Raw genomic sequence first — 15,469 nt, forward strand, 5'->3', positions numbered from 1 at the left:
CTTGCTCATTCTATTTTTTCTCACATTCTCCCTCCCTCTTTCTCTCTCTCTTTTGCCTCCAGTGAAAGATTTCTTTCCAGATCCATCTCATCCTTGCAACATCAAATCAGCAAAATGTCAGAAGTAAGTTTTATCTCAGTAACTCTCGATATTTTACTTAAATGAATTTCAGAGAGGGGATGATGACAGAACCACTTCGACGATCAATAGTTTGGCGAAACGCAGGTATCAGGACAATTTAGACACGTTTCAAGAAGAGCGTGCCGGTTTTCAAGTAAGTTTCTCTTCTGATTCCTTGTAGAAATTCTGATTTTTAGCAAAAACGCCCACATGCTGTTGACGATGAAGATGAGGACTTCGAGACAGCAGCACCACCAACTAAGCAAAAGACAAAGGCTGAGGAAATGATGGAACGAATGGGTTATAAGGCAGGAGAAGGTCTCGGAAAGAACAAACAAGGAATCCAAGAGCCAGTGGCACTCTCAACTCAACGAGGAAAAACTGGACTTGGTCATGAAGGTGCAAAAGCGGTTGCAAGAGATATGAATGAGCAATGGGATGATTCAACAGAGAATAAGACAGTTGAGGAGACAGTTATTTGGATGACTGATATCGATGAAGGAATTAGAAGAGAGATTTGTGATAAACTGATAAAAGACGATCAGTGGATGGTTGTACGGAAAGAAAAGAAAGTCATCGATGATGAAACCGAATTCTGTAGTGAAAAAGAGCTGAAAGATATGATTGAAGCTAAGAATGTGTTCGATTCGATGTCAGATAAAGATCTCAGAGAAGCCAGAACCCGTGCGAATCCATATGAAACCATTGGTTCCGCTTTCTTCCAAAACCGCGCTGCCATGAAAACAGCCAATATGGACAAGATCTACGATTGGATACTGTCCAGAGAGAATACAGGAAACAACAGTTTTTTGCTGAAAAATCCGCTTCAAGAGGGAACGACAGCTGAGAACGTGGATAGGCACGAAGATCTCTTCTATTTCGCTGATGTTTGTGCCGGACCAGGAGGATTCTCAGAGTACATGTTATGGAGAAAAGCGTTTTATAATGCGAAAGGGTTTGGATTTACATTGGCTGGAAAAGATGATTTCAAGCTTCAAAAGTTCACAGCATCGTCTGCCTACTTCTTTGAAACTTTCTACGGAACAAAGAAGAATGGAGATGTTATGGATCCAGAAAATATCGATTCTCTCGAAAAGTTCATTAGTGAAGGCACAGATGGGCAAGGTGTTCATCTGATGATGGCAGATGGTGGATTCAGTGTTGAAGGACAAGAAAATATTCAAGAGATTCTTTCGAAGAGACTCTACCTCTGTCAGCTTCTGGTGTCGCTTTGCATCGTTAGAGAAGGCGGAAACTTCTTCTGTAAACTTTTCGATATTTTCACTCCATTCAGTGTTGGATTAATCTATTTGATGAGAGTCTGTTATGACAGCATTTCTCTTCATAAACCACACACAAGTCGTCCAGCAAATTCAGAGAGATACATCACTTGCAAAGGATTAAGAAAGGAGTTTGCAGGCGTTGTGAAGGATTATTTGAAGAGGTAATTTTTTAAAAATCTTCTTCACTTATCAGGAATTAATACAAACAATTTCAGAGTCAACCGCAAACTAGACGAGCTCAAAAACAAGAATTCAAAAGACGACGTTATGGAACTGATGCCTCTGGACGTCATCAAATCAGATGAGCAATTCATGAAAGAAATCATTGAGCACAACGAAGTGTTGGCCCATCGTCAAACTGTCTACCTTCAAAAGTACAAAAGTTTTGCAAAGAATCAGGGACAATTCGACAAGGATCAGGGAAATCTTCGTGATGAGTGTCTCAAGTACTGGCAGGTCCCGAACAAACAGAGACCACGTGGCGGTGATCGTGGAAGTCGTAATGGAAATCAAGAGCGTCTGAATCCAAATGTAGTACTCGGAAAGTATACTTCGAAGATTTGCGGAGAGGCAGAATTGGGCAACAAGTTCCCCGAGTTTTCCATATCAATGCTTCAATCGAAAATTCCATCAAACATTCCCTATGAGGAATATCGTTTCGTGGCCTGGGTGCAGCTTCCGATCCTCAATTGCTCATTGGTACAGGAGACGCAGTGTTCATTTATCGGCATGGTCACTTTGAACAAATCGATAGAGATTATGCTCGTATTCCGGAGAATACCATCTTGTTGGTGGACTGTGCGGAAGAGGTCAAGACTGACGGATCGAAAATCCGAATCAGTAGTGATCCTCATATGATTCGTATTGCGGATGCAGCTGTACTTTATGGAGATAATGTATCACAATTACCATATGAGGCTAGAATGAAGGCTGCTCAAAAATTCGCCCTCGCTTTGAAATTGGTTAGTTATCAGTTAGTAACTCTTCTCGAACGAATTGTAATATTCAGACAAAGAAAACAATTCAAATCGGTTGGGGATTCAGGGCAAAAGACATCACTCCTCACCAGGTCTGTTGTGCTCAAACCTATTCTCTCAAAGAGCTCGATGAATTCCAATCCAATTTGATTGAACTCAAACAAAGAGGAGAAGTTATTGTGCTTTTCAAAGAAGGAGACCGCCAATTCAAAACTCAGTCACTGAGACTTACGAGAATCATCAAGCGTAAGTTATACCTTTAAAAACAGGTCAATTGAAATATCATATTTTTAGAAGACTGGCAAATGGGATGGTCCAAATCACAGCAAGTTCCATATGTGCACTCTCCACTACACCAAAAAGAGGGATCTATACTTGAGGACCAATGGAAGAAAAGAGAAATACACTCTTCGTTCTGGGACAGTGTTATTTTGACGAATAAAGATAAGCAAAAGATGACGGAGATGATGCAGCACGGTCACAATGCCGTTCCATCAACTATCTGGAGCTGGAAACCGTGTAGTGAGTTCTTCATTCAAAATTCACCCCTAATGTGTATAATATTTCAGTGCGTACAGAATATGGTCCATACAAGATCATGAACCATCCAGAAGCCTTCGATGGCAAGCCAACTATTTCTGCAATCAAATCACAGATCGCCGAGACTGATCTCAGCACTCTGCGTAGCAAATATACACCTCTTACAGCTCTGTAATATAAATACGTCTATTAATTTTTATGTTCATTTTTTTCTGTTACCGAAATTTAATTTAATTTTTTTTCTTTCTTTTTATGTGTGTAACACACTATTACCGCATTTAAAGTGACCTTCCTATATTCAATTAAACTTTGTTGCCTCTAATAAAAATGCGTAATAAATCAATAATATCATGGCTTGCACGGTTCATTGAGCCTTTGTGTATATCTTTTTGAAAAATTGGAATTTTTTGGATGTTACGATATATTTCAGAGGATGGACGACATTCTTCCTCACCTCTCCGACAGGATGTGCGCGTTTTTACTGAAAAATTCGAATTTCCGCAAAAAATCTGAAGAGAAAATTACTTGAAATAAAGCCGGCACGCTCTCTTCCTGAATTGTCCTGATGTACGTCTTTGTTGATCGTCTAAGCGATTCTGTCTCTATCCCCTTTGTCTCAAAAAGAGCGTACAGGTTTTCAAGTAAGTTTCTCTTCTGATTTTTGTGAAAATTCTGGTTTTTTTTCAGAAAACGCGTAAATCTTGACGATGACGAAGATGACTTCGTGGACGATCCGTCACCAACTGAACAAAAGACGAAAGCAGAGAAAAAGATGGAAAGAATGGGTTATAAAGCAGGAGAAGGTCTTGGAAAGAACAAACAAGGAATCCAAGAGCCCATTGCTATTTCATTTCGCGAAGGAAAAGCTGGACTTGGTCATGAGCAATGGGATGATTCAACAGAGAATAAGACAGTTGAGGAGACAGTTATTTGGATGACTAATATCGATGAAGGAATTAGAAGAGAGATTTGTGATAAACTGATAAAAGACGATCAGTGGATGGTTGTACGGAAAGAAAAGAAAGTCATTGATGACGAAACTAAATTCTGTAGTGAGAAAAAGCTAAAAGATATGCTTGAAGCTAAGAATGTGTTCGATTCGATGTCAGAAAAAGATATCAGAGAAGCCAGAACCCGTGCGAACCCATATGAAACCATTGGTTCCGCTTTCTTCCTAAACCGCTCTGCTATGAAAACAGCCAATATGGACAAGATCTACGATTGGATACTGTCCAGAGAGAATACAGGAAACAACAGTTTTTTGCTGAAAAATCCGCTTCAAGAGGGAACGACAGCTGAGAACGTGGATAGGCACGAAGATCTCTTCTATTTCGCTGATGTTTGTGCCGGACCAGGAGGATTCTCAGAGTACATGTTATGGAGAAAAGCGTTTTATAATGCGAAAGGGTTTGGATTTACATTGGCTGGAAAAGATGATTTCAAGCTTCAAAAGTTCACAGCATCGTCTGCCTACTTCTTTGAAACTTTCTACGGAACAAAGAAGAATGGAGATGTTATGGATCCAGAAAATATCGATTCTCTCGAAAAGTTAATTAGTGAAGGCACAGATGGGCAAGGTGTTCATCTGATGATGGCTGATGGGGCGTTCAGTGTTCAAGGACAAGAAAATATTCAAGAAATTCTTTCGAAGAGACTCTACCTCTGTCAGCTTCTGGTGTCGCTTTGCATCGTTAGAGAAGGCGGAAACTTCTTGTGCAATTTGTTCGATATTTTCACTCCATTCAGTGTTGGATTAATCTATTTGATGAGAGTCTGTTATGACAGCATTTCTCTTCATAAACCACACACAAGTCGTCCAGCTAATTCAGAGAGATTCGTCGTTTGCAAAGGATTGAGAATAGAGTGTGCACGAGTCGTGAAGGAGTATTTGAAGAGGTAATTCTATTTTTAAACCTTCATCCACTAGGACCAGAAATTGAGGTAGGAACTGCTTTCTTTTCTCGTGATTTCGAAATCCATGTTCTGAACGGACGACCTTCCCAACCTCCATTGGAATGTTCGGCTTTTTTTCAATTTTGAATTGCGAAAGATCTACCAACTTCCAAAATTAGCGCACATAAATTGGTGATACAAAAGTTAGCACTTCATCATTGATGAAAAGCAGTGAAGCAACAAATTCGATGCTTCAAAAAGAAGTGCTGAATTTCGCATCATCAATTTAGCACAACTTTCTGGGAGTTGATGGATCTTTTGGAATTCCAAATTGTAAGAAAGCCAAGGATTCCAATAGACGTTGGGAAGATCTCAAGAGAAACGTTGTACTATTTCACATAACCAGAATATGTGTGCGCTCAAAATATGGGGAAATCAAGAGAAAGCGAATCTGGATTTTGAAGAAAATTTTTCCTTAAAAAACTCATTAGTTCCTGCCTGAATTTTAGGTCCTAGTGGATGACGAGTTGTAACAACTTTGAAACATGTAGCATATAATCAAAAAATGTAGTTAAAGGTGGGGGGGACAGGAGATTTTACGGGGGATTTTTGGGGCCAAAGTATGCATTCTACCGTAACGGTGTACAATGCTTAATGTCACTCTGCGTACAGCTGTCGTCCTCGCCTTATGTATGCAATCGGGCGTGCGCTTTCTCTTTGCCCGCGTGGCTCAGTCGGTAGCGGCGCCGCACCCTCAATCAACGCCCTCACAAGTTCAACTCCTCGAGGGGCATCTTTGAACGGAATTTCGAGAACATTATTCTTCTTATGGTCCCCCACCTTTAAAGAGTAATTTACCTCTTTTTTTTTCAGAGTCAACCGCAAACTAGACGAGCTCAAAAACAAGAATTCAAAAGACGACGTTATGGAACTGATGCCTCTGGACGTCATCAAATCAGATGAGCAATTCATGAAAGAAATCATTGAGCACAACGAAGTGTTGGCCCATCGTCAAACTGTCTACCTTCAAAAGTACAAAAGTTTTGCAAAGAATCAGGGACAATTCGACAAGGATCAGGGAAATCTTCGTGATGAGTGTCTCAAGTACTGGCAGGTCCCGAACAAACAGAGACCACGTGGCGGTGATCGTGGAAGTCGTAATGGAAATCAAGAGCGTCTGAATCCAAATGTAGTACTCGGAAAGTATACTTCGAAGATTTGCGGAGAGGCAGAATGGGCAACAAGTTCCCCGAGTTTTCCATATCAATGCTTCAATCGAAAATTCCATTAAACATTCCCTATGAGGAATATCGTTTCGTGGCTCTGGGTGCAGCTTCCGATCCTCAATTGCTCATTGGTACAGGAGACGCAGTGTTCATTTATCGGCATGGTCACTTTGAACAAATCGATAGAGATTATGCTCGTATTCCGGAGAATACCATCTTGTTGGTGGACTGTGCGGAAGAGGTCAAGACTGACGGATCGAAAATCCGAATCAGTAGTGATCCTCATATGATTCGTATTGTGGATGCAGCTGTACTTTATGGAGATAATGTATCACAATTACCATATGAGGCTAGAATGAAGGCTGCTCAAAAATTCGCCCTCGCTTTGAAATTGGTTAGTTATCAGTTAGTAACTCTTCTCGAACGAATTGTAATATTCAGACAAAGAAAACAATTCAAATCGGTTGGGGATTCAGGGCAAAAGACATCACTCCTCACCAGGTCTGTTGTGCTCAAACCTATTCTCTCAAAGAGCTCGATGAATTCCAATCCAATTTGATTGAACTCAAACAAAGAGGAGAAGTTATTGTGCTTTTCAAAGAAGGAGACCGCCAATTCAAAACTCAGTCACTGAGACTTACGAGAATCATCAAGCGTAAGTTATACCTTTAAAAACAGGTCAATTGAAATATCATATTTTTAGAAGACTGGCAAATGGGATGGTCCAAATCACAGCAAGTTCCATATGTGCACTCTCCACTACACCAAAAAGAGGGATCTATACTTGAGGACCAATGGAAGAAAAGAGAAATACACTCTTCGTTCTGGGACAGTGTTATTTTGACGAATAAAGATAAGCAAAAGATGACGGAGATGATGCAGCACGGTCACAATGCCGTTCCATCAACTATCTGGAGCTGGAAACCGTGTAGTGAGTTCTTCATTCAAAATTCACCCCTAATGTGTATAATATTTCAGTGCGTACAGAATATGGTCCATACAAGATCATGAACCATCCAGAAGCCTTCGATGGCAAGCCAACTATTTCTGCAATCAAATCACAGATCGCCGAGACTGATCTCAGCACCCAACCTAGCAATTATTTCTATTAATTTTCATGATTTTTGTTTCCAGTTACTTTGTTTCTGTTTCTCTTGATATGTGTACCGCATTTAAACAGGTCCTCTTGAAAGGAGGTCTCTTGTAATTAAGATTTATTATCTCAAAATAAAAATGGGTAATAGATCAAAACTACGATAGTTTGTACAGTTTCTCGATCCTTTGAAAATATCTTCAACAAAATTAGAAAATTTTGAAAATTGCGAAATATTTCCACAGAAAATGGGCGGATGGAAGTTGGAAACCGGTCGATTTCTGATGCTCATCACTTTCCCAGTCGGCGCGTTTTGGCTTTTCAATCAGCCAACGATTTTCAAAGAATTCGTAATAAAAAATTTAAACTATTCAATCGATTTGATTATCGATTTGTTCAGATGAGAGGCTACAGAATCCCGGACAGTAGTCAGGGCGACAAAGCGATGGCTGAATTCAAAGAGCAATTGTTGGCGAATAAACGAAAAGAAGAGTACGAGGCGTTCCTTCGCGAGCAGATGGCGTTCGAGGAGGCCAAGAAACTTCGGGCAGCTAATAAAATCTGAAAATTCGTTTCTTTCTTTTAGTGATTTTGTCTGTTATTCTCTTTGTTAGTGTACAAATACAGTGATTTCCACTTTTTTCTCTTGATTCCTCCGTCGAAAAGCTTTGATTCTCGCTATTTATACTTTTGGTTTCTATTAAATATAAGTTTTTCTTAAATTTCCAAGTATGTTTTCAGCATAAAATGGGAAAAAAGCAACAATCTTCGAAAGGAGGCGTCGCTGGGCGACAAAATGCGATGTCAGCGAAAAACGAGATTAGCTTGGCGGATACGTTGAGAAAAGGTGAATTTTTTTCAAATTTGTCCTATAATCTGTTTTGGCTTAAATGTAGTCTGAAATGGCTCAAAATCGATCTAATATGGCTTAAGTTGGTCTAAAATCTGAATAAAATAGCTCAATTTCGTCTAAAATCGGTCTGAAATTGCATAGATTTCTCCTAAAATCTATTTTAAAAAGCTTAAATTCGGCCTAAAATTGGTCTAAAAAGGTCTGAATTTGGTCTAAGCCATTCCATAGTTTAGGATCACGAAAGATCCAATTTCGACCGTCTCTGACCATTTCAGACCCTTCTTTTCGTCTTTTTTCACCGAAGTTATTTTTCCAGGTCGCCACGAATGTCTGTGCCAAGCTCGTACCCACAAATTGGTCCTAAACTGTCTGGGATGTGGTCGAATCGTTTGTGAACAAGAAGGCAGTGGCCCTTGTTTCACTTGTGGAACTCTAGTATGCACTCGAGAAGAACGAGAAACCCTAAATCGAGGAAGCAATAAAAGCAAGGAACTGCTAGCCAAGTTAACAGCAAACGGAGGAGATATCGGATCACTGAAACAGATATCAACGTCGTATCAGAATGCGACAGAGTTTCGGAATAAGTTGTTAGAGGCAGATGCGGATACGTAAGACAATTTCAGAGAATCTCTAAAAAAGTTTTTCAGAGAGCGTCGAACGAAAGTGAACGATTTGCAAAGTGATTACAGTACCATTGAGAACAGCCCATTTTTAAGTGCTGCCGATCGAGAGGCATTGAAATTGAGGCGAGAAGAATTGAGAGCTCTTCGCGAGAAGGAACGCAAGAAATTCGTTGTTAGTTTGGATTTCGATGGAGGCGTTGTGCAAGAAATGACGAGGAGGAATGGAGTCGATGGATTGCAGGATAAGAATGATCCAGTGATTCAGAGGATTATGGAGAGGTGATAGACGGTTACTGAGCTTGGAGTTCTGGATTTCCCCTGTTTTTCAGAGTCGATGAGAAGCATCGAATCCAGGAAGCCCTGCACAACAGTGCCGTCGATGCTCGATGGAATCCGATTGGATTTGTGCCGAGGGTAAGTTTCAGGATATTCGGAATGGTCTTTTCGGAATTTTTCGGAATGTCGAAATTTCGAAATTCCGGAACTCCGGAATATTTCAAATTTTAATTTTTCCATACTTGTAATCCGGGCCTTTGCCGGGCCTTCGCGGGCTCTGCCATAACTTCTTTCAGAATCAATGTTTTCGAACAAACTCAATCAGACGTGATAGAGCTCTACGAGTACTACAAAACGGTATTATTTGGAATACTGTATCTTGTCTATGAACAGAGTTACAGAGCAAAAGGAGCGAAAAAAAGCAGGCCCGGCCCGGGCCTGCCGGGCCCTGCGAGAAAAGCCATTTTATGATCTGTAACTTTGTTCATAGATAAGATACAGTATTCCAAATAATACCTTTTTGAAGCACTCGTGGAGCTCTATCATATCTGATTAAGTTGGTTAGAAAATATTGATTCTGAAGAAATTATGACAGAGCCCGCGAAGGCCCGGCAAAGGCCCGGATTACAAGTATGAATTTTTCGAAATTTCCGGAAGAATCCGATTTTTCAAAACATTGGGATTTCGGAAATCGGGATTTTCGAATATTCAAATTTTTAAAATTTCCAGAATTTGAAATTTTTGGAATCTCCTTGATATTCTGATTTTGAAATTTTCGAAATTTTTGAGAATTTTGAATTTTCGGAATTTTTCAGAAAATTGTAAGATCTGATTTTAAAACCTCGGAATTTCGGAGTATTCTGATTTTCAACATGCCGGAATATTCCAATTTTGAAAAATTCTTAATTTTCCGATTTTCAGATTTTAAAGAATATTTCGATTTTGAAATCTTGAAATTTTCGGAATTCCGACATATTCCAATTTTTCAAAATTCCGGAATATTCCGATTTTTTAAAATTCTTAATTTTCTAAATTTGAAAATATCGGAATTCCGGAATATTCCAAATGCAAATTTTGAACCTATGGAATCTCCGGAACATTCCGATTTTGCAAATTTCAGAGTTGCCCGATTTTGCAAATATCGGAATATTCTGAAGTAAATCCCGCTATCCGGTCACAAAAATTGGATAGAAAATGAAAAATTGAATTCAGAAACGCAAAAAAAATTTAAATAAGAGTAATTCCGCTCGAGACCAGAAAGGAAGCTTCCCACCTGCGCCTTTGATATACTGTAGTCAAAAAAGCTTCAATTCCATAAGACAACTTCGAAAATATTCCGAAAACAATCGGAATTTTAGCATCCCTTCACTTCTTCTAACTAGCTTTGAAATATTCTAATTTCCAGTACCTCGCCGAAGACGGTGCTCAACATCCTGCCGAACAAAAAGAATGCAGCGATGGAGACATCATCGATGCCGACAGTTTGATGATCGTCAGTGATGAATTGGCTGCTCAGATAACCGAAGAAAAAGGATATGTGATTTCGCTATCCCAGCCAACAGCCACTTTTATCGTTCACGGTTTGTGTCGATTTTTGAAATGGCCAACAGATTTGAATCTCAAAGGACCACTGTTCATCACTGCTAAACCAGGAAGTACAAATGAAAAGGGAATTAAGGAGTTCGCGAAAAAGTTTGTAAGAGGTATTTTTCGAAAAATTACAGTCAAAGAAATATTTTTTAAAAAACCATTCTTCAGATGCCAAAAAGATGAGCGAACTGGATTTCGCCGATGGTGCCGTCTTGGGAAGAGCCTTCCTTCAAGAGTGCATGATGCTCGACGATTTTTACGACAAGTACGGTAGCAAGTCAGCAATACCCGGCGACGGAAATTTCGTGTTGTGTTTCAACGCATTCGAGCCGTTGGTATCTTCAATTCCACATATTTCTACTAGCGAATCGGATATTTATGAAATGGATCGACAGTTGAAACGGTCATTGACAAAGTGGTGATAAGATTCCTATTGGGGTTCATAAAATGTGTCTTTATTAAAACCTGATTTTGAATGAATGATATCTATTATAAATTTTAAAAAACAATTTACAAATTAGCTCCTTTCTTTTCAATCTTCTTCTCTCCAATCCATTTGAAAGTCTCAAAGTATGGATTCTCAACCACCCCATCCTTAATCAACTTCTTCAAAACCAACTTCACATTGTTCAACGCCGCCAATCTCACCGCCCACGGAGAATCGCTGTACACTTGATTCGTCACATCCATACTCGTAATCTCTTCATGATCCTTGAGAACTGCCACAATTTGTCTCTCTCGAATCATTCGGTGCTCAATATACTCATCAACCTTCTCCCCGACTTTATTGATAACTGGCCCGTGTCCTGGATAGATTCTCGTCGCATCCAGCCCCCGAATCTTCTGAAGTGACGTCATGTAGTCGTGGAGGTCTTCAAACACAGTCGTTCCTTCTCCCAGAATACAGTCTCCACTGAAAAGTGCTCTTTCCTCTTCCAACCACAACGCAAAGTGATCAGCAGTGTGACCTGGTGTAGCGATGAACTTCAATGTGGCACCATCCACTTTCACCTGATGACCATCTTCGACATATGTGAATCTCTCCACACCTTCATCTTTATCCCTCTGCATTTTGTAGATTGGTATCTTCTTGTGATTCAAAATCTCCTCTCGAATATTATCGATTCCTCCGACGTGATCTCCATGCCAATGGGTGATTACAATGTAGGCGATTTGAGAATTCGTGGAGGAGAGCACGGATTTCAGCGCGGAGATGTATCCGGAGATGTTCGGCTCACCAGTGTCGATTAGGATTTTACTGGAAACTTTGTGACGATAAGAAGAAAATTTTACAAAAAGTGATTAGGGCTTCTATTTTGGAAACCGGCGACCGCCGACCGAATGCAAGTTTTAAAAGTGAAACTCACTCGGAACCAGTTCCTAGCAGATACGTGTTGGTTCCCTGGAGAGTGAATGGTCCTGGATTGTGGCCGAGGATTCGGGTGACAGCGTCAGAAAGCTTCTCGATGGGCTCCACGTGGGTTAGGCTCGGCATTGCTCTGGAATTTATGCACACTGAAATGAACGATAGACATGCAGTCAAACATGTTCAATTTTGACTATTTTCGTAAAAGAACTTCAAGCATAAATAAATGAGCGATTTTTGGAAAAAAAACACTTTTTTGAGTTATTTTTTCGGTCGCGAACATTGTTTTTTTTTTGCAATTTAGCTATATAAAATGCGAGCCGAAAAATTTTTTTCAAAAATTATACAGCTCGCAATTCGAAAAATGCTAAATTTCCCGAAATTCTCTCATGTGTGACTTCAAATGAGAGCTAATTTCTGCCCCTATTTTCTTATTCTTCCCCTTGAAATGTACTGAAAAGTGATCAATAATCGTTCTCTCCTTTTCTTTTTACGCTATCTCTTCGTGTTTTCGGAACAGTGTAGACTACACGGAAACACGGAAATGACGATGTTTGTCTGATGACACACACACACACACACACACAAACAGAAGTCATAAACAATTTCTGTGATTTCAAAGGTAAAATGGTGTTTAAAAAAATCCTTTTCATTAAAAAGTGCTAAAATTGAAACTACAAGACACACCAACTGATTGCTGATAACACAGTCTATCAAAATTTCATCAGCAGAACAAAAACAAACCGATGAGCTTTCGAATTGACGAGATAGGCGACACCGGCGTATGCGAAATCCGTGTAGAATCGAAGCATCGACCACGCTCGTCCAACGTACGCCGTCATCGCTCTGAATTCGTTATTTCGATGATACAGATCTCTTTTCGAGGACTTCAGCGACGATGTGAAACGTTCGATAAGAAGTACAAAATAGGCCATGTGTACTATAGAAAAAGCAACAAGAATATGAAAAATATTTGTCGATTTTTTTAAATTTCAGCAACAAAGTTTTAAAATTTAAAAGAGCAAATTTGAGGCTCAAAACCAGGATAAAAGGGGTGAATGGAATGACGAAAGAACTGGGAAATGGGCTACAAATTTTTACAAATAAATATGTTCGAAAATGATAATGATGAGGCTAGAGTGTGGCAATAGAAATACAACAAAAACATGAGTAAAAATGTGTTGAAGGAGGAGCGGAGACATAATAACTAGATTGTACTGATTCTCAAAGTTTCAAATCGGCGAAAACAGGGAGTTTTCTCGGGTTTTTGTGAAAATGCGCTCAAGCGCAAATAACCGTAATACCACAGTAAAATTAGCGTTGGTATCGACGCAAAAGCTTTAAATTGAACTGCACCGTGCGGCAATAAACAAAAGAGCGAAAAACGAATCTGTTAAAATGCATTCTGCTCTTAAAAACTACGAATTTACATTAATACCGACTCGAAAAATAGGAGTTTCGGGTCTCGAAACGAAAACTACCGTAGCCTAAAAATAATTTAAATTTACGGAATTTTTCGCTCGATTTTTGTTGCTTTCCTGCGATTTTCCAAAAAGGACAATGCCGGAAAAAAAGCGAGCAAAAAGACAGAAAACCTTATTATTTTCTCTGGAAAACGGCATTTTGAATGGAAAAGTTGTGATTCATTCTACAGAAGACTTCATGTTCGTGGCGAAGACGTTCACATCGGAGTTCGTCAGCTCGAGATAGAGTGCCGGATCTTTTGAGAAGTTTTAGCTCGTCTTCTTTCTCACTGAAAAAAAAGGATTTTTAATTATTTAATTGAACGAGTTTTTTATTGTCAACGCCGTTGACTACAGGTCCCAGGACGAAAACTACCGTAATCCAAGAAAAAACTCACTTCACGAAAGATTCGAACCAATTCAAATTATCGTAAGCATCCCATCCGTCCATAACATGCAACAGAAACGCACATCCAGCTCCGAGTCCATCATCACAAACCACTAAATTTCTGTGCTGATTCAAAGCGAACACCTTCTTAATTCGATTCTCATGAGCAGTGGAATAATTCATTTGGGACAAAAACAACGCTGGAAGAACTCCATGGAAGTAGTCGAGAACTTCGATTCGTTCTTGACTCAAACTATTGTTTAGAAGCAGCGATTTGAACTCGAGAATCATAAGACCAACGAAATCTCCTTGATTTGAAATTCGTTCGAACATGTTTTTGATTAAGCCTAGACGATAGGCACTTTTATCAGAAGGGATCCCCGAAGAAGATTCTAAATCTTCCATGTGTTTTTTGATGGATGGAAACAATTCCAAATGATCGATTTCATTCTCCTCGGCAGCTTGGCACAACAATCTGATGAATGAGATGGCATTTCCGATTTGGGTAATAATCTGACGGAATTTGTCAAAATGTGTCGCATGAATCTGATCCGTAGATCCATCATCCGTCATTTCCCCAAATTCACTTGGTGTTGGTGTCGTAGATAATACTCCTTTTGTTCTGTTCTGTTGTCCGAGAGCCTGGACAACAGACTCCGCCCATTCCACTTTGTACATTGCCGATTTTTTGGTTTCATTTTCCTCCATCTTCTGAAGATATTTGAGAACTTGATGACGGACAGTGTCTTCTGCAAGAAAACTGAAGACGGTTTGCATCTTGTGACGAATCAGTTGATAAGCCGCGTTCACTGCAGTTGGTACTATTCCAATTCCATGTTGCCGTAGGGCCTTTCCCAGATCCTCTAGACGAATAAGTCGAAGTTGTTTGGCAACGGATGACTTCTCAATGAACATTTGATTCTGCATACTAAGACAGTAATTGGCAACAAAGTGAGGGAAATTTCGAAGAAGATCCATCAACACCACACTTTCATCAATGCCAACTTGAGGGAGTTGAGTATCAAGCATTTTCATTCCGTATCTGAAAAAAGGAAGGTTGGAAGAATCCAGTCTAGAAATTTATTAATCCTACTTCATCTCCGCTAATTGAAACATTTGTGTGTACATCTTGGCATTGTGTGGAGCTAAAGTTTCTAATTGATACCACATAGCCTGCAGAAGTTCTGGCATTTCATCAGCGATCGAAATGACATAATCCGCCAGTTGCAATCGTTTAATGTTCCTGAGCAAGTATTCCACATAGAGCTGCTCTTGTTCTGGTATTCTACTCCGCTCGCTGGAATTTTTATTCATAGAATTTACATACCGTAAAACCTGTAATGGAAGGTCCTCCATACTGTCAAGTTTGACCTAATTTATCTAGGTTCATGTGAAAGATATCAAAAAGTTTTCAACTGATAAAATGTTTGTGATATTATGATAAACAATTTATCAGTTGACAACTTTTTTTTATATCTTTGAAAGGAACCGAGATAAATGATCTTAAAGGTGGTGTACGGTGAAATTTGTATTGCATCAAAATGTGCAGAAATGCATGTAGATTGGCATAAAACTAAAGAAAATATTCAAAAAAAAATTCCTTCATCGAGAAAAACGCATCGAAAAATACGCTGAAAGCCCTTAGGGACAAGGTTTTTTCTAGGCCGCCCAGTGAGTAAAAGCGCGCGAATTCAAACTTTTAAAGTTTTTTCGCTCGTTTTCACTTTTTTTTTTCGGTTTTTTCAAGAGTTTTCTAGGTTTTTGTCAATTTTTCTTCC

General features: G+C 39.5%; 6 protein-coding genes across 6 annotated transcripts in view; 4 read left to right on the forward strand and 2 right to left on the reverse strand.

Annotated features, from left to right (window-relative positions):
- Positions 1 to 114: 114 nt before the first annotated feature.
- CBG20906 lies at positions 115 to 3,095 on the forward strand (the record flags this gene model as incomplete). The annotated part of the gene is made up of 8 exons (XM_045242754.1): positions 115 to 123; positions 173 to 274; positions 318 to 1,564; positions 1,619 to 1,983; positions 2,052 to 2,365; positions 2,413 to 2,626; positions 2,675 to 2,902; positions 2,950 to 3,095. 8 exons carry the CDS (start codon positions 115 to 117, stop codon positions 3,093 to 3,095), a joined length of 2,625 nt encoding a protein of 874 aa, XP_045097168.1.
- Positions 3,096 to 3,485: 390 nt separating this feature from the next.
- Positions 3,486 to 7,151, forward strand: CBG20907 (the record flags this gene model as incomplete). Its single annotated transcript, XM_045242755.1, has 7 exons — positions 3,486 to 3,553; positions 3,608 to 4,816; positions 5,687 to 5,970; positions 6,030 to 6,433; positions 6,481 to 6,694; positions 6,743 to 6,970; positions 7,018 to 7,151. The coding sequence occupies 7 exons, from the start codon at positions 3,486 to 3,488 to the stop codon at positions 7,149 to 7,151; spliced, it is 2,541 nt and encodes an 846-aa protein (XP_045097169.1).
- Positions 7,152 to 7,380: 229 nt separating this feature from the next.
- On the forward strand, positions 7,381 to 7,697 carry CBG20908 (the record flags this gene model as incomplete). The annotated part of the gene is made up of 2 exons (XM_002631662.1): positions 7,381 to 7,482; positions 7,533 to 7,697. The coding sequence occupies 2 exons, from the start codon at positions 7,381 to 7,383 to the stop codon at positions 7,695 to 7,697; spliced, it is 267 nt and encodes an 88-aa protein (XP_002631708.1).
- A 182-nt stretch (positions 7,698 to 7,879) lies between these two features.
- Positions 7,880 to 10,896, forward strand: Cbr-asc-1 (the record flags this gene model as incomplete). Its single annotated transcript, XM_002631663.1, has 6 exons — positions 7,880 to 7,979; positions 8,302 to 8,593; positions 8,633 to 8,887; positions 8,938 to 9,022; positions 10,290 to 10,587; positions 10,643 to 10,896. The coding sequence occupies 6 exons, from the start codon at positions 7,880 to 7,882 to the stop codon at positions 10,894 to 10,896; spliced, it is 1,284 nt and encodes a 427-aa protein (XP_002631709.1).
- An 88-nt stretch (positions 10,897 to 10,984) lies between these two features.
- Positions 10,985 to 12,682, reverse strand: CBG20910 (the record flags this gene model as incomplete). Its single annotated transcript, XM_002631664.2, has 3 exons — positions 10,985 to 11,732; positions 11,842 to 11,973; positions 12,585 to 12,682. The coding sequence occupies 3 exons, from the start codon at positions 12,680 to 12,682 to the stop codon at positions 10,985 to 10,987; spliced, it is 978 nt and encodes a 325-aa protein (XP_002631710.2).
- Positions 12,683 to 13,439: 757 nt separating this feature from the next.
- Positions 13,440 to 15,469, reverse strand: part of CBG20911 — a gene marked incomplete at both ends in the record, with an annotated part of 11,327 nt that continues 9,297 nt past the window's right edge. Inside the window, 3 exons of the mRNA XM_045242756.1 lie at positions 13,440 to 13,593; positions 13,702 to 14,733; positions 14,785 to 15,041. Coding sequence (XP_045097170.1) covers positions 13,440 to 13,593; positions 13,702 to 14,733; positions 14,785 to 15,041 — 1,443 coding nt within the window. The remainder of the gene's footprint in view (positions 13,594 to 13,701; positions 14,734 to 14,784; positions 15,042 to 15,469) is intronic.

Source organism: Caenorhabditis briggsae (assembly GCF_000004555.2).
Source record: "Caenorhabditis briggsae complete genome, chrII, whole genome shotgun sequence".
NCBI lineage: Eukaryota > Metazoa > Nematoda > Chromadorea > Rhabditida > Rhabditidae > Caenorhabditis > Caenorhabditis briggsae.